This window comes from Muscardinus avellanarius (genome assembly GCF_963383645.1).
Source record: "Muscardinus avellanarius genome assembly, chromosome: 4".
In the NCBI taxonomy this organism is placed as follows: domain Eukaryota; kingdom Metazoa; phylum Chordata; class Mammalia; order Rodentia; family Gliridae; genus Muscardinus; species Muscardinus avellanarius.
The window spans coordinates 153,276,785-153,294,445 of record NC_137789.1 but is presented as its reverse complement, the minus strand read 5'-3'; the positions used below and the strand labels follow the sequence as shown (position 1 = coordinate 153,294,445).

The window sequence follows — 17,661 nt, the reverse complement described above, 5'->3', positions numbered from 1 at the left end:
TCAAGAGCCGGGAGGAGGTGGGCAGCAGGAACGCTGCTAAGTGGTCTAATCACCTGCCTCTCACAGGTAATGGCTGCCCATTCCTAATCACTTAGAGGTGAACGGACAGGATTCAGGGTCGATCCTCACACACTAAGAGACTGGACAGGCAGAGAGACAGCCCCTCTACGTCTTGACCCAATAAAAGGAAACAGATGTTGCCTCCTATGGGCAGAGACTGTAGAAAGGAAATCTAAATTAATCTGATGCATCCACTTAATCATTTAAGTAGCAAGTCAATATTCCTCATTAGCTTCCACTTACAGACCCAGCCATGCTAATGAAAGAAACATTTTTTTTGGTCGATGGCCAAAGAAACGAGGCCAAAGAAACACGTAAGGCTAAGTCTGATATTATTTAACAAAGGCAAGAAAAGACTCAACCCTTCCCAGAAAATACACAGTAGCCACACTCATTGCCAAGATCCAAAGAAAAAAAATTTATTTACAATAGAGAATTTTATTCGAAACATGCATTTTTTTTTTAAAACAAATCATCAAATGCAGACCAAGTTTACACTCCTTAAGGCAAGAGTCCCTGTACACGCTGTACATGTTCATAGTAAATCAAAACCTGCTCACCTGGGCATTCGTGTACCAAGGTCAACAATGTGTCTTTTATTAGAGAATCAGACAATCTCCCTGATACAGGAACTCTGAGGTCAACTTGCTATGAATACTAGAAAAATGCAAACCAATAGCAAGAAATCCTGACGGTCTCCTTAGCACTGCATACAATCAAATCAACTTTGTTTAGAAAGGAAATACAGTAGTGCATACAAAAGTGAGGACGCTGTCCGCGCCCGAGGAGCAGCAGGGTGCCGACGCCACATGACACGCGTCTAGTCCAGGCCGTTGGGTTCCGAGTTAGCTTTTCCCCATTTTGGCAATCAGTTCGTCGCAAATCTTGGTGAGTTCTTCTATCTCTTTGTTCTGAAAGAAGAACAAAGTTCCTGATGTTTGAAATCAAGGCAATGAGGCCAATGAGAAGGGTAAAATACCATGGTGAAATACTGCATGGTAAAACAAGTCAAACACTTAATTCTAATCAATGCAGCCCCTTACGATCTACAGTGGACACCCCAGCGAGTCTGTTTTTTCTGTGGGCCAGCCAGACTTTTGATCCCCCCCAAGTTATCTAAAGCAGTGAGAAAAATAACTTGGAGCCAGACAACCTGTTATATATTCCAGTTTTAGCTGTGTGACCTTGGGCAAGTTACACACCCTCTCTCCAACTTGGTTGCCTTATCTTTAAATTGTAGGAGATATCATCTGACTGAGAATTAAACTAGGCAAGAGATGTACAGTCCCTTGGAAGACTGACTGGCTCCCAGCGGAGGGTTAAGGACTATGGTTCTTGGCCTTTGATTTGTCTCTTAAGGACGTGGTGTGGGGTGAGGATGACCTGGGCCGAGCTCTTTGGAGACTTTATTGAGAAATGGTACAAGGAGGATTAAGCAGTTCTACTCGGATGGGGAACACTGGCATTATTTGGAAGATGTCCAAGAGGTGTTGCCATGGATTCAGGGGCCGGTGGCGGGGAGGCAGGGAACGCGCAAAGTGGTTTCAAGGTGTTCCTCACGCGTCACCTTGTCCATCCCCTGAAGCCCGATGGAGGGCAAACACCTCCTGCTGGTGGAGCGGACTATCTTTCCATTCTGTGTGTGTGTGTGTGTGTGTGTGTGTGTGTGTGTGTGTGTGTGTGTGTTTGGTGGTGCTGGGGGTGGAATCCAGAGGCTTTCTACCTCCGGGCTATACTCCCAGACCTTTTTTATATTTTATTTGGAAACAGGGTCTCACTAAGTTGCTGAGAACCTCACTGAGTAGCTGAGGCTGGCTTCGAACCCGTGCGATCCTCCTGTCTCAGCCTCCCAAGCGCGGGGATTACAAGCGTGCGCCACCACGCCCGGCTCTATCTTTCCATTCTGATGGGAAGGACCCATGGGGAGAGGCCCACAGTGGCAGAGGTGGCTCTGCTCTCGGCGGGGACAGAAGCCGAGCCCCAGACCCGACCTGGTTCCCCTGCACAAGGCTCTAGCAGCCCTCTCCAAGGATCCAGGTCTGCCTACCATCCAGGGGACATTTTTCAATTAGCCCCGCCCCAATTCTCTATAGGAAGTGAGACTTCACAAAAAGCCTGAGCTCCAGGATGTACTGAGTCCCTTCCTTGAAATACTTGTGACTGTCCGAGACACATTCCAGCCTAGAGCCAGGAGCTCAGCTTCCAGGCTAGGACTCCTGGTGCCACCCATAGCTGTGTTGGTGCAGGGGAGAGTCAGCTGCCCGTACACCACAGCGGGCCACCCCCTGTCCAGGACTATGGCTGAGGTCACAACTCAGAGAGGAGTTGAAATCCCTCCTGGAAGACAAGACGCTGTGATTGGCTCCCGCCACTGAGCTTAAAAATCACCATGACAGTCACTATGTCCCTGCTGGGCTGCTAAGGGTGTTTTTTTTGTTTTGTTTTGGCGGTACTGGGGATGGAACCCAGGGCCATTCTACCTCCCATCTACAATCCCAGCCTATTTCTTATTCTTTATTTTGAAACGGGGTGTCACTGAGTAGCTGAGGGCTCACTAAGTAGCTGAGGCTGACCACAAACCTGCGATCATCCTATCTCAGCCTCCCAAGTACTGGGATTACCAGCATGTGCCACCATGCCTGGCTGCGACGTAATTTAAACACCATCATATCCCAATTAAAAGGGGGGAGTGTCAAATGTATTGCTACGTTTTTTATCTAGAAACATCAAATGTGCAACTGCCCTAGTACCCAAAATGATTGGGGAATGTGGTCTTTATTTAACTGGGACATTTTACATTTTGAAGTTACTGAATAAACTACTCAGGGATCAACATACAACCAATAAAAAGAAATACCCACCAAGCCCGAGCACCTAATATTATTCAGGAATTACTGGTGAGATTTGGTGACTCTGGTCATACTGCCTGCCTCTGTGGTCATTGCTAAGAACAAACATCAGGGCCCGGAATCCACAGGTGGTTGAAATATTTGGTATATTTGACACAATGCAGGTGCTTGGAAGGCTGAGACAGGAGGATCGCACAGGTTCAAAGCCAGCATCAGCTACTTAGTGAGACCCTGTTTCCAAATAAAGTAAAAAATAGGTCTGGGGGAATAGCCCGGAGGTAGAAAGCCTCTGGGTTCCACCCCCAGTACGCCCCAACACACAATAAAATAAAATGCCCTTCTGACTCTAAACTGCAGGGTAGCCTTTGTCTTTTTCATCCTAGGAAGAAAAGGGAGAATGCAGTGATCTATACTGTGAGTTTTCCACTTGCTTGGATTCGGAAAAACCAGGGACCTACTGGAAGACAGGGCACCAAGTATGGGCGGAGTTAGCATCAGACCTGGGTGTCAGGAAAGTTCATGGAAGGGGACCTCGAAACCAAGCCGAAGGGCAAGGCTAGCACAGGGCCTCCAGAGGGCAGAGTGCGGCAAGGAGACAAGCCTCCTCATTCCCGGGCTTCCTTCTCTCACACCATCTCGGTGAACTAAGTTAGCACCTGCCCAGGGCAGAGGTCACTGATGCGGGGCCCAGGTGCTGCTCTGGACCCCAGGCAGCCAGGCCAGAACCTGGCTGGGTGTGGACAGAGCAGGAGGGTGCTCTCCCGGGCGAGCTGGAGGACACCTGGTTTCTCTGGCCCTGACACTGCCCACTCTTGGCACGATCAGGCTCCCGCTCTCGGGTTAGCATACTGAATGCTGGGGTTCGAGTACCAGGCCTGGTACATCCTAGGTGCTAATGAATCGTCGACGAGTGAATGACTGCTAAAAAGAAAAATGCAAATGAACACTCCTGCCAGCTGCGATTCTAGGAAAGACAAAATGGAGGCCTGTTCCAGGGATGGCATTGAGCCGGACCTCCCAGAGGGAGGGAGACACGGAGGGCTTTGCACACCACCCGGGTTGATCGGATGGACGGACTGGCCAGCTGCCACACGGCGCCCGCCCAGCCACGTCCCGTCACCTTCTGCTCCAGCGTCCGTTCCAGAGCGTCCACTCGCAGCTGCTCCTTCCGCAGGCTGGCCTGGTAGGCGGCTTGCTCCTGCTGGGCCTTGCCACGAACCTGGGCAATCTCGGCGTTAGCCCTGCGAGAAAAAGGCTCCCAGATCACTCCTCTCCACGTGGGTGTCCGTAGATCCCCATGGACACGGCCCGCCTCCCGCCTCCCAACTCTGGGCAGCGAGAAGGGTCTGGCTCCAGCCCACCTACTGGAGCCTGGGCCGAGCAGTCCAAGAGAGCCGCCACCCCGAAGTCCCGCCCATGCCTAGGATGCCCAAGCACTTTGGGTACCTACGCATCACAACACAAGTGCTTCACCCAGCACAGTGGTTGCTGCTTGAGTGTGCTATATGTAGCACAGGTCACACTGAAACCCGCGTGTGGGTCAGCCATGGCTTTCAAGCCAACTCTGGGGCGCCGCCAGAGCTCCAACCCAGCGGGGGCTGCTTACCTGTCCAGCTTCTCCTCCGCATGCACCTTCAGGGCCTGGTACCTCTGCTCCTCTTTCTTTACTCGGGATAGGTACTCCTGAGCACATTTCTTTAGTACCTCTTCATTCTAACAGGACAGAGGGCAGGGATGAGACCCACCAGAAGAAATGCCCGAGTATCAGGAACCCCATGAACTCTCTGATGCAGGTAGCACCCAGGTGGCCAATCTGACTCCCCATCCAAACAGTCCCCTCCCCACAGTCAGCTCAACACAGACTCCCAGCACCCCCATTCTCCACAAGCAGGGCCCCCACCCAGCTGCCCGTTCAGCGGGGACCACACACACACCTTGCGGAAGCCTTCCAGGACCTCCTTCATTTTCTCATATCTCCTGAAAAGGTCAGCCAGAGACTTCTCCACGGAGTTGAGATCAGCCAGCGCTTGCTCCTTCTCCAGCACCAGCTGCTGCACGGTTTGGTGGGAAACAGACTTCTCTCTCTGTTCATCCTCTGGTGGGTGAGAAAAGGTGCCAGACAATGGAGCCCATGGAAGACAGACTGGGTCTCTGGAGCTGGCTGAGCTGAAGCTCAGTCTAACCCCCGGGCATTTCCTGACTCCAGCTTTTTGCTGGGAAGGGCCCGCTCCTCAGAGCCTCTCTGATGGTCTCCAAAGGAATGTAGGCCACGGCCTGGCCTCTCAGGCCTGGGCCCATGCAGTATCACACTGCATGGTAAAATACCATGATGAAATACTGCATGGTAAAATAAGTCAAACACTTAATTCTAATCAATGCAGCCCCTTACGATCTACAGTGGACACCCCAGCGAGTCTGTTTTTTCCTAATAGCAAATAGATAAAAAAAAATATTACTACTAAATTCTGGGTGGGGACAAGATTCATGGGTGTGTGGCCTGGGCTTGAGGAACCCTCCAAAGTGTTATCCAGACAGACAGAAGGTCACTGGGAGAGAAAAGGGTTTTTTTTTATCCCAAGACATTCCAGATACCCAAAGCCCACAAAATGGTCTCTCCTGAATTCTGTTTCATGCTGACACAGAGAGTGGCCTTGAAGCAGCAAATGGTTTACTCCAGGTAGGACTGAGCTGATTCTGTGACGTGTATTTCTCAGTGACGCCCAGAGAACCCAGCATGGACTGCGATCCCGGCGAGGAGCAGCGCTGCTCTCTGGCCCGCAGCTGCCCCAAGCCAACTCTACCCAGGACTCCAGCACACGGTCCTGCTGACAGGATGGGGTTCCTCTGACCACGCTACCCACAGCACCTGGCCCACACAGCACTGCGGCGAGCAGCCCGGAGGGTGAGGGGCTCTTTGCTTTCCTGGTGAAGGGCTGCCTGCTGCCAGGGACTGACTCCAAGGGCTAGCTGCCGCAGGGGAATGGCCTTCCAGGCTCTTCCGTGGGTCCCGTGTGGTGCTGACTCCTCATTAAATGCCTGCACTGGTACTTAGCAGTCAGCCCACACCAAAGAGTAAACCAGGACACCTTGCTCCTGCCCTGGGCCTCCAGCATGCCCTCCTGTCCTGAGTAAACCAGACTCCCCACCCCGCACTGTCCTCTACCTGCCGCACTCCAGCCTGCTGCTCCCGAAGCCAGGTGGCTCCTGCCCAGCGCTGTGCACGGCTCTCCCATCCATTCAGGCCGCTGACCCCTCTTCACCTCCCCAAGTTGTGGCAGCCCAAGTCCTTTCCTCTCCTCTTCCCTGCAGAAGCCCCTCTGTATCATATCAGATGTGTGCACACACTGTGTGTGTGTGTGTGTGTACGCATGCGCGCGTACACACATGAACATACTTGTTGTGTGCTGCTGGTGGCCCATGTCCTCACCCAGCACACCCTTCCCAGGGGCCCTGGGATCCCTTTTGTCCACTGCTCTGCCCCGGGCACACAGGACGTGCCCACACAAGTCCACGCATGAACAAGGACGGCTCGCAGAGCTCCCGGCATAGGTTTTCGCGCCCCCATTTTACAGAGGTGTGAAAAGCCAAGCCACTTGTACACTGAGGAAGCAACAGAGCCCAGACCCACACCCCAAACCGTGATCGTGGCTCTGGTCCTCCAGGGGCCCTGCGAAGACAGACCTGAGGGACAGGCTCCTGTAACGGGGAGACACTGCCTCGGCTCCCTTCCCCTCACCGCAGGGTGTGCAAACCAACCTTGCGCCCCATTCCCACTTTCTGGTCTGGTAGGTTGGATGGTGCAAGGAATCAGCATCGGTAACCAGCTCCCGGTGGTGGTGCTGACGCTGCAGGCCGGGGGCTCAGCCTGGAGAGGCGCCGGCCAGAAACAAGAGGCGCAATGTCCCTCTGTCCTTCCTCTGTGATCACAGGGCTCTTAGCGCTCTTGCCACCAGCAGCCTGGAGCTGCAGAGGGCACTGGGCAAGGGGCTCCAGAGTGTAGCTGCCTGGGTTTGAATCCTGGCTCTGACACTTTCCAGCTGTGGGGCCTCAGGCTGAGTTTTTGGACTCTGGGTCTCAGCCTCCTGTTATAACATATGAGATAATGGTATAGATGTGTGCATACAGATTTAGCCTCACAGCATTGAGGAGATGATTGAGAAGCTCCATCCAAAGGCCTTGACACCTGGGAAGAGCCCAGTACCAGAGACCATTATTGACGGCATGGCTGTCCATGTTGAGCCCTGTGACAGGCACTCCTGGGTGCGTAACAGTGCACTATAATGGCTCGGGGGCAGAGAATGGAATCGCCAGCAACCTGCTTGCTAAATCTGCACTCCTAAAAGAAAGGGCGTTTCCAGGCTTCACAAGTAACTAAATGCTTGCCTTTTATTCTTGGCCTTTCAGCCGCTTCCTTAGATCCCAGCATGCTATACAATGTACATTCTGGGCTGGTGTGTGGACACGTATGCGTTTCACTCGGCGGGGTAAAGGAGCCATTTATCACACCAAGTCCATCTGATTTCCTGGATCCAAGACGTGGCCTGCCTTAGGTTTCCTTTCCTCCTGACGCTTTTTAAAATTAGAATTGCCCAGTTCCCAGGAGACCGAGGCGGCGAGAATACTGCACAAATCTTTTTTATACGTGCACAATGCAGTTAGGTTCTTAAAACCAAGAAATCAGCCCCGGACCAAAGACGCTCTGAACTCGACAACAGGGTCAGCAACACCTCTGAGGGTTTTTTTGGCTTGTTCGTGCACAACGCTATTAAACGCAGCAAATACACAAAAGCAAAAATAACAAAAAGGGCAAACAAAAACACAAACAAGGGTTGCAAGGGGGAGGTGTCAAATTAAGGGAGAAGCGTTTACTTACCAGGCTTGCCTGATTGTTTTGCAAGCAAAGGGCAAGAAGCAACAGAAAATGGAAGCAAAACAGAGAATCAGGCAGTTGTTAGGAAAGCAGAAAAAAAATCAGTTGCAACAACCTGGAATGCAGAAAGCACAGACGTCTCTTTTTTGTTTTAAATGGTTAATGTCTGAGTTTAATAAGACATATTCTCTTTGGTAAGATCTGGGGAGAGGGGACAGGGATGGCGGGACTGATGTCATGCAGGTGTGCATAGCCAGAAGCACTGGCCCGGGAGAGTTCAAACACGTTTGCATCCACTCTGGTCCTGAACTGACCGCCAAGGGCTCAGGGCCTGAGCTTCCCCTCCACGAGCGAAGCTGGCCAGGTGAGCAAAAATGGGCAGAAAGTCAGGGAATCCAGATGTGGCTTGTGGGCATGTTTCTGGATATGGATGGACTCGCTTTCTTAGAAAGGTGCAGCCACCCACAGCCACAGCCAGTCCAGCCCGTCTCAGGTCCCTGCTGCCCTCTACCAGGACACAGGACTTTGGGATGTCTGAGGCCTCAGCCAGTGACCTGCCAATAGTGACTCTTCAGTCGCTGATGGCAGCCACAGACCTGCCGCCTCTCTAATGAGAAAAGCCCCGGAGAAGTAGATGAAGAAGAGGATGGAGTGCCGGACACAGCGAGCTACCACTCCGTGTGACGCCGCTGCTCCCAGCTAGGGACACCCGAGGGGCCTCACAGGGCCACACGGAGGAGACTCCCAAGAGCAAGAAAAGGTTCAAAGGGGCAGAGTGGGCAGCTCGTGGCGAGGGATCCTCAGGCCAAACACACCAGGTGGGTGTCCACAAGGGACAGGGGGTCACCTATGGCCAGAATCGCTGAAGCCGGTGGGAGGGCGCTGGCCTGCATTCCCTGGAAGGCTGAGTTGCAATTGCATTGACATGCTCCTCAGACTGTCTGGGCTTGAAAGGCTCTGTCTGTCCCCATCTGCAAATACTCTTCCAGAAAAAGATCAGGGTCAAGTAATCTTTCTGTCGCCACAGGGACAGACCACTTCTGGCAACCAGAGATGTCCTCACACCTTGAGCCCTCAAGAGGAAAGGCCTGTTTCAAGTTCCACAGCTGAGCACTAAAACCTGGCTTTGAGCAGCCTTCTAGCAGGAGTCCAGGCCCAAGCCCTTACACCCCTAATTCAACATCTGCCAAAGGCCATCACTGAGGGTAAACAGAAGTGTAGGGCTCAGGATGCAGCAGGCTACTTCCAGAGGAAGTGATTCTCCATCCTCCCAAGACTCCGGGAGGCCAAGCGTTGAGCTCAGCTTGGCAGATGTAGCTTAATGGAGGACGTAGATCCTTCAGCCTGACCCCTTCAACCAGCAGTTTCAGTCCCAAGAGTTTTAATGTTATTTTAAATCTCATCCACATGTGTTCATAAATTCTTTTACTGATTTAGTAAAGAAGTTTCATTTGGATGGAAAGTACATGCTGCAAGTCTGGTGTAGCCCAACAGGCTTCTCCTGGAGCTCTGGGGGACAGGACACAGTTGAGGCTCCTTTGGATGGAAGGCACTCCGTTAATTCCTGAGGCTGCCACTCTACTTATCTCGGGACAAGCTAGAGATGGCACATGACTCGTAAGTGCATCTGCTTGCACAGCGTCAGGTCTGAATCAGAAACAGTTGTTTGCAGTGACCTGGAGTGTGTACTCCACAGATTGCTAGATAAACCTCATGCCCCCAGAGTTCTAACATTGTATCTGAAGAGTGATCATTAGTATAAAAACTTGGGCTTGGAATGTCTGCAAGGCCTTTTTATGATTATAGGTGAAGGAGGAGGAGAGGAGGAGGAGGAAGAGAAAGAAGAGGAAGAGGAAAAGGAAGAGGAGGAGAGGAAGAAGAGAAAGGTCCAGCTGTGTGTGTGTAACCTATACATTTTTTTTTTTTTTTTTTGCAGTACTGGGGATGGAACCCAGGGGCATCCTACCTCCGAGCTATACTCCCAACCCTATTTATTATTTATTTTGAAACAGGGTCTCACTGAGTTGCAAAGAGCCTCACTAAGTAGCTGAGGATGTGTGCAAACCGTGTCCCTCCTGCCTCAGCCTCCCGAATGCTGGGATTACAAGTGTGCATTACAACACCCAGCTTTACTCTTTATTTTGAAACAGGGTCTCACTAAGTAGCTGAGTCTGGCCTTGAACCTGCAATCAATCCTTCTGTCTCAGCCTCCCAAGTACTGGGATTAAAAGTGTGCACCACTATGCCTGGATGTAATCTATACTTTGAGCCTTCTTTTATTGCAAGCCAAAGTAATCTGCCAGGACTAGCTGCTAGGAATGCTGTGTTAAGTTGGACCCTGATGAAGTGTCTAATCTCAGTGCAGAAGAGTGCTAGGATTTGTTAACAGGGTAAGGGATGTGGGCCAGTGCGACAGGTGTGGCCCCTTCGTGTAGAGTCCAAGTTGGGGTTTGAATTGCTTGTGTCTACAATACATTAGAGCTTAGGGATTTGACTCCTATTCTTTCCCCTAGGCAAAAACCAAAGCCAGCAAACTTCCCAGGAGACAAGGTGAGCAGTTCCCACGAGGTGAGCAGTTCCCAGCTGGGTTGACGGTGGCTATGGTGGTGACCACCCTTCCTGCAGTCATGGTCGCTAAGGCACATTCTGGTGGCACTTATAGGGCAGAGTCATGCACCGAGCTGCTCTGGTCCCCTCTGAAGGACCTCACACTCTGCAAAGAGCTAGCTCTGTGCCTTTACGCTCTAAGGCCTCCCCCCACTTTAGGAACCCCCAAACCGGCCTCAGCCCTAATCCGGACACTCACCGATCATCTGTGCGATGGTCTTCTCATACTCAGCCACAATCTTCCTATAAGAAAAGTAAAAAAAAAAAAACACCATTAGACCAGGACGACAGGATGGTCTCACGCAAGGACCCAGGAGCCAGACTCTGGCCAGGCGACCCAGGAAACATGGGTCAATCTTATCGGTCAAGGTTGTCACACCTGCAGGGCCACCACCACCTCAGCCCTCTCCTGGCACATCCAGACAGGCTCATTTTCCCAGTACATGACTCTAAACATACAGCTCTCCTGCGTACACCCTTCAGTGTCCCCCACTGCACACTAAGGAAAAAATATGAGGCCCGCTGCCTGAATCCTCCCATGACCCGGTCTGACCAGCAAGCTCACCTACCGCTCCAGCCACTTCATGGACTCAGAGGCTCAGTGAGAACGAAGACCCCGTGTCCATATCTGGGCTTCCTCACAACTGTGCTTCTGCCCATGTTCGTGTCTCTTCTCTATTCCCACCTCTTGGAGTCTGTTTCTCAAGGTCTAATTCAAAGGCTCTCTCCTCCTGGAAGTCTCCTCTGATTTCTCTTTGGAACTCCCTAACATTTTCTATGCATCTTCTTCCAAGGGCTCCCATGCAGCTGGCCTCAAAGTACGTGAGCCCTGTCTCCTCCTGGGGAACAGAAGCTCCTCAGGGCCCACGGGCCACAGGAGTGGGGAAGCTCTTGTTGGGAAGCCCCAACAAACAGCGGCTGCATGAAAGCACTCAGATCCCCTGCTCAGATGCCCGCCTTGCAGCTGTCAGGGTGAAAGCACAGGGCTGGGAAGTAGCCTGTGATCCAAAGCTGTAATTTTGGGGAGAAACCACTGCAAAAGATGCAGTTTTACTCGCATTATTTCCCCTCAAGAGAACTAAGAGCTGCTAATGGCCAGAGTCAAGGACCCGAGGACAGAGGACAGAAGGTCACAAAGACCCAGAGTCAAGCGGCCGGCCCGGCTGGCCTGCTTCTGGGGGCTGCAGGTCTTCACAGAAGCCAGAGGCTCCGCTTTCTCCTGGGTACCGGAGGCTCACTTCTGCCCTGACCTTCAGCTAGAAGCCACTTGGTTCTTTCTGAACCCTCCACCAAAGCACTCCTGTGCCTTCTGTGATCAAATGACACCTCCTTGCATCCTGACATCCCAGAATTATGGTGGAGCTTTGGGTCTGAAGCCACACTGCAGTGGACACACACGAGGCCAGGAAGGGACCTTGCAGAAGCGTGGGGCGACTGTGACTTCAATATGTGCGGGATTTTTATCTCATCCTCACAGTGACCTAAGGGTGGTGGCTCACTGTCCCTGGCTTTACGGAGCAGGATGCCAAGACACAGGGAGACTGGGAGCTCCTCCAGGATGCCAGGACCACCAAGGGGTGAGGCTTGTGTGCGACGCAGGAATAGACTAGAGCCCTGGAACTCCTCGCCCTTCTGCTCCCCTGCTCCAAGGTACCATTTTAACCCCCATTTTATAGACGAGCAAAGTGAGACACAGGGTTCCCCAACAAGCCCAGAAGCAGCTGAGGAGCTGAGCTCATTTTCACCTGGTCAGCCCCAGAGGCTGACAGGTGGACATTCGGGCCATTGAAAGCCGGAGCAGCTATGCCTGCTGGGCATTATTTTGATGCTGGGAATTGAACCCAGGGACATTCTACCTCCAAGCTACACTCCAGCCCATTTATTGTTTTTGAAATAGGGTCTTGCTAGGTTGCTAAGGCTGTCCTTGAACCTGCAATCCTTCTGTCTCAACCTCCCAAGTGCTACAAGTATAGGTGTGGGCCACCATGCCCGGTTGCTGGCAACATTTTAAAATCCCATGGCCCTGATGAGCAAACAGTATTCTCTGGTATGAGCCCCTCCTTAGCAGCGGAGCCAGAGACAGAATTTTAGCCTTCTCAGTATGAGCTATTCATTATTGGTACAGGTAAAAAACAAAAGCCACCCAACTCTCAAAAAAAAAAAAATCAAAAATAATGCAGCTATGGGGAAGAGTTCATCCGATTAACTTCCAGAAGTGCTCACAGGAAGCATCAGTGGTAACAAGGAAATATTGGAAGAATTTCAGGAAGAAAAAAACGGAACTAGAAGACATGGGCTGGGGGTTACCCAAAGAGGCGTTTGCTTGCCACTTAAAATAGTAGACAGACCAGAAGAATGGGCATGTTAAAAAGCCTACTGTACCCGGTATTCTGCAGCAATTTAATAAGACCGTTTCAAAATAAAAAATAAAAAGAGCCAGGCATGGTGGTACATGCCTATAATCCCAGTGTGTTTGGGAGGCTGAGACAGAAACGATTGCAGATTTGTGACCAGCCTCCGCGACTTAGTGAGGCTCTCTACCTCAATTTAGTGAGATCCTATTTCAAAATGAAAAGTAAAATAGGTCTCAGAGGTAGAATGTCCCTGGGTTCAAACCCCAGTATCACATCAATCAGTCAATCAATCAATCAATCAATCAATAGAGCTGGGGGTGTAGCTCAGTAGTAGGAGGCCTCCAGGCTCAATCCCTAGTAACGAGCAAAATAAAATGGTAGCCTGAAATGCAATTGATTTCCATAACTGACCAGCACCTAACACTGCAATTAAGTGCACTGGCCTTTACATGATATCTATTATATCTATTATATCAACTATGATTAAATACGTAACAAATGAAAGCAAATCAGGTGAACGTTCGGAGGCTGGTGGGAAGGCACTTCACCAGTGTATATTATTTATCTGACTACATACTTTGACTCAGGTGCGGGCCATTTTAATGCTAGAGATAGACTACTCCTTTTAGTATAGGAGCCTTGGATAACAAAGGAAAAAGGGCTTCCTCTACAGAAGACACTGGGGCCCGGCACCCGGCAGGCAGAGCTCTGCCACTGACCTCATCTCCATCACCTCCCGTCGGCTTTCTTCGTATTTGCCTTTCCACTCGGAGACCTCTCTCTCCTTGCTGATGACCTGGTATCAGGGAGAAGGGAGCGGTTAACCCCAGATGAGTTTGACCAAATGGAGGAGGCACCCGATACATGTGGGATTAAAACTTCCTACACCAAATCATAATTACACTTGGAGAACTACCCCGGGGGTACACACAAGAAAGACAGAAGCCAGCTATCTGACTCTCCCAAAGCTCCTCTGGGGAACAACGGAAAGGAGGCTCTCAGTTAAAAACCCAAGCCGCCCACACCTGTGAGACGTGGTTTCCAGGAAGATGAAAACCTGTATTCAGAGGAGAAATTGTTGCTAGAGACAGAGGCTTTTATTTTTATTTTTTGGTACCAGGCATTGAACCCAGATGCATTCTACCTCTATAACCCCAGTCCTATCTTTTATTTTATTTTTCATTTTTTATGTTTTTGGTGGTACTGGGGGTGGAACCCAGAGGCTTTCTACCTACGGACTATACTCCCAGACCCATTTTTTATATTTTATTTGGAAACAGGGTCTCACTAAGTTGCTGAGAGCCTCACTAAGTAGCTGAGGCTGGCTTCGAACTAGTGCGATCCTCCTGTCTCAGCCTCCCAAGCACTGGGATTAGAAGCGTGCGCCACCACGCCTGGCTTCTATTTTTAAAAAATTTTTAAATGGGGTCTCAGTAAGTTACGGAGGCCCTCACTAAGTTGCTAAGGCTGGCCTCAAACCAGCAATCCATCTGTCTCAGCCTCCCAAGTGCTGGGCTTATAAGTGTTCACCACCATGCCTGGCCTGACACAGACTTTTAAAATATATATTTTTTATTTATAAGTGGCAGACACTGGACCCTCTCCCGGTGCCAAAGTGGCCCCTGCATGCCACACTGAATACCATGGTACCTCTGCTCGGGCAATCTGGAGCGCAGAGTCCAGGTCGGGCTGCTGGAACAGAAGGCTGGCGGGTTTCTCCACCTCAGAGGTCACGATGCGGGAGTACAGGGCTGTTTTGGAGACGGAGACATCTGATGGGTGAGTGGCCTCTCTCTGTGGAATGGTTTTTCATTAGACACACACACACAAAAAGAAAAAAAAATCACAACTGTTAAGATTCATTGTATGACAAAGAGGACTGTGTTCGCCCTCTCATCCGCATGGTTTTGAAACAAAGAACGCGGGAAATTTGAGAAAATGCAAAGACTGATGAACGGGGGAAGCGCCAGGGACAACTGCTGGAAACCCATCATCTTGTACAGCCAGACAAAGGGGCTACGGAGGGCGAGGCCCGGGCAGGGGGTCCTGGCAGTCGGCGTGGCTGGTGCCAGCGTATCACTGCCATTTATCAGAGGCCGGGCCACTTAGGCAATGCCCAAGACTCGGGGTTATTATCAAGTGGGCTCCCCTTCCAAAATAAAATCTCGCCAGTGAATGATATTGGCTTCTAGTCTGCATTTGCCTGGTTTTAAATAACCGCAGATTCGATCGTTTTTTTAAGACTGGACACCTTTCAATTTGGGGGGCATGTGTTTAGCTCTGAAAGGAGGTGATTCACACAGAACTCGAGGGGGCTGTAGCTGTCAACCTTGTCAACTTCGACAAGCTGGAGTTTCTGGATGTGAGAGTCACACAGCAGCCGAGCCTAGAGGTAAAGGAGAACCTTAAAAAGCAGAGCAATGACCAGTCTCAGCAACCCAGAGAGACCCCGTTTCAGAAAATCAACAAAAAAGTAACGTGGGCTGTGTAGCTCGGAGGTAGAGTGCCTCCGGGTTCAATCCCCAGTCTCGCACACGCCCACCCCAAGTGGGCCAATGATAATCTCCACATCGGGCTTGCAACAAGCAGTATGGCCCCATCCATCTGACATAGGTTAGAGGCTTTCTACCCTTCAGGAAGGGCAGACACAGGCTCCAAGAGGTTAGCCGTACTCTATGGTTATTCTTCCTTTGGCACAAAATCCTCGGCAATATGCATCACAGGTGAAAGGCAGGGTTAGGCACATCGCCAGCCGGCTTGGCCAGCCTACCTCTACCACCACAGAAGCACCAAACCAACTGTACTCTCCGTCCTATTCATTAACCTGCTGCGCTGGCGTGGCTGCCAGGGTGAGGGCCACCGAGTCCCAAGTCCAACCCGTACAGTGGGATCACTCCTTCCTTGGGAAACTATGAAGAATTTGGAACATGCCCACAACACCACGGTGTAGCAGGAAGACAGCGATTTGGGAGAGAGTGAGGAGGAGTGATAAAGGGCAGGAGGTAAGGTTAAGGAGCCAGCTGTCCCCGGAAGGGGTGGACCCAAAGGAACCTGAGCAGAATATCCACGTGACCACAAGAATGGCCACGCTCCCCTTACGACGGGACCAGGGCAAATGACCACGGGAAAGGGGGGCCTAGGAAACTCGCGTGGAAGTTTAATGGATAGGACTGGAGATTACGGAGTTAGTTGTCACATGCAAGGAGAGCGCAATAGTTCAGGCTGTCTGGGGAGAGAACACACGGATTGGATTTCACTGTCCCTGCCCGGCCTCTAGTCTTGGGACTGGCCCTAAAGTGGGACCCACATAATTGGCTGGTCCAAGACACTAGTGCACAGCCCAGGTCCAGCGTACCCCCGAGGCTCACTCACACGTCCAATTGGGGAGCCAGGATCCTCTCAGCCTGTGGTTAAGACACCCCCAATTACAGGACACCCGAGAAGAGCCCAGGCTGGCCTCCTGGGAGAAAGGATGTCCCCATCTACAGGACAGTACCTCTGTATGGGGGTTTGGGGTCATCTCTGCTGCTGGAAAATAGTTTCTACTAACTAATGTTCTTCTAACATGCCAGAGGGATAATACTTTAGACCCAGTACTCTAACACAGAATCCTGAAGAGGACTTAAAAAGGAGGAAAAAAGAAAGAAAAAACTCTGTTCTTATCACTTTCAAATGATTTTTTAAAATTAGAACAATAAAATTTTAAAATGAAAAGAACAGTAGACACCAAACTCTGCCTGGTCCTTCTAAAGACAAAAAAAAAAAAAAAAAAAAAAAAAAAAAGAGGATCTGAGAGATTTGGTTTAAAGGTTTCCCAAAATTGAGATTCAACTCTGACCCAAACTCCTCCCAGCTCCCTGAAGTTCCAAACGAATTTAATAAAAAACTAACTTTATCTCACTAGGCAGGAACTGAATATGACCAATGAAGGCATTGAGGCGTATCTGTCATCCTAGTACTTGGGACGCAGAGACCGGAGGATTCCAGGTTCGAGGACAGTCTTAGCAACTTAGCCAGACTCTGAGCAACCTAGCAAGATTCTGCTTCAAAAGAAACAAAATAAAGAGGACTAGGGAGTGCAGTTCTGAGGTAGAATGCCCCTGGATTCCATTCCTAGTACCAAGAAAGAGAAAAAAAAAAAAAAAAAGAAGGAATCTTTAATGATCTTTAAGCCCTGTAAAATCCTTTCTAAAACAGGGGAATGACAAAGCAGGGCCATGCGCCTCCTACGTGAATGCAGAGGGACTCTACCCTGATACCTCCACCACGGCTACCTGGTGTCTTCCAGGAGGGGAGTGACTTCAGGATCCATTTGAATTGCTGCCCTTACTAAGTACCTGCTGTTAATGAAAGGGATTGTGCACAGCCCAGCTTTTCTTTACAACCAAGAATTGTTTTCAACCAAAATGAAAAGGCTTGTCTCTCACTGATATTTTAAGATCAGGTATTTTTATATTAAGCTTTGTTTCTCTCACATAATTTCCCACATGCTACTCTATTTAGAGAGGCCAAAAAAAAAAAAAAAAAAAGCAACTAGAAATCACAAACTAAAATGCTAAGTGGTACGACCCGGAAGGCACGGACCTTTGTCACCAACTTCCAATTCTCAAAACTGGCCTTGAAGAAGCTGAAGGCCAGGAGCTGGGCCTTTGTCACTGCTTCTTGGACTACGGTATCCGCTTTTGGACCCACCATCAAGTGGTGGCGGGAGAGGAGGAAAGAGAAGCAGTAACAGGCTGCCCCGACCCAACCTGTACTCATAGGAAACCCGCGTGCACGACCAGGACTCCTGGAGGAACCAGACACTGAGGGATCCCACCTTCCTCTACCCACGCTGCCCTCTGCGAGGACCAGCTCCCGTCCTCCAGCTTGCCACCTGCATGACCTTGCTCCTGCTACCCAGCAGCAGCATCCTCAGTCT

At 50.6% G+C, this 17,661-nt stretch overlaps 1 protein-coding gene across 5 annotated transcripts in view; it reads right to left on the bottom strand.

The window, feature by feature from the left end:
• Window positions 1-869: 869 nt before the first annotated feature.
• Window positions 870-17,661, bottom strand: part of TACC2 (transforming acidic coiled-coil containing protein 2) — a gene marked incomplete at its 5' end in the record, with an annotated part of 73,855 nt that continues 57,063 nt past the window's right edge. For all 5 annotated transcript variants that reach the window (XM_080693914.1, XM_080693916.1, XM_080693915.1 and 2 more), the window contains 7 exons: window positions 870-971; window positions 4,030-4,150; window positions 4,516-4,622; window positions 4,844-5,004; window positions 10,586-10,629; window positions 13,460-13,536; window positions 14,391-14,534. In XM_080693914.1, the coding sequence (XP_080550040.1) occupies window positions 906-971; window positions 4,030-4,150; window positions 4,516-4,622; window positions 4,844-5,004; window positions 10,586-10,629; window positions 13,460-13,536; window positions 14,391-14,534 (720 nt within the window). In that variant the 3' untranslated portion in view covers window positions 870-905. The remainder of the gene's footprint in view (window positions 972-4,029; window positions 4,151-4,515; window positions 4,623-4,843; window positions 5,005-10,585; window positions 10,630-13,459; window positions 13,537-14,390; window positions 14,535-17,661) is intronic.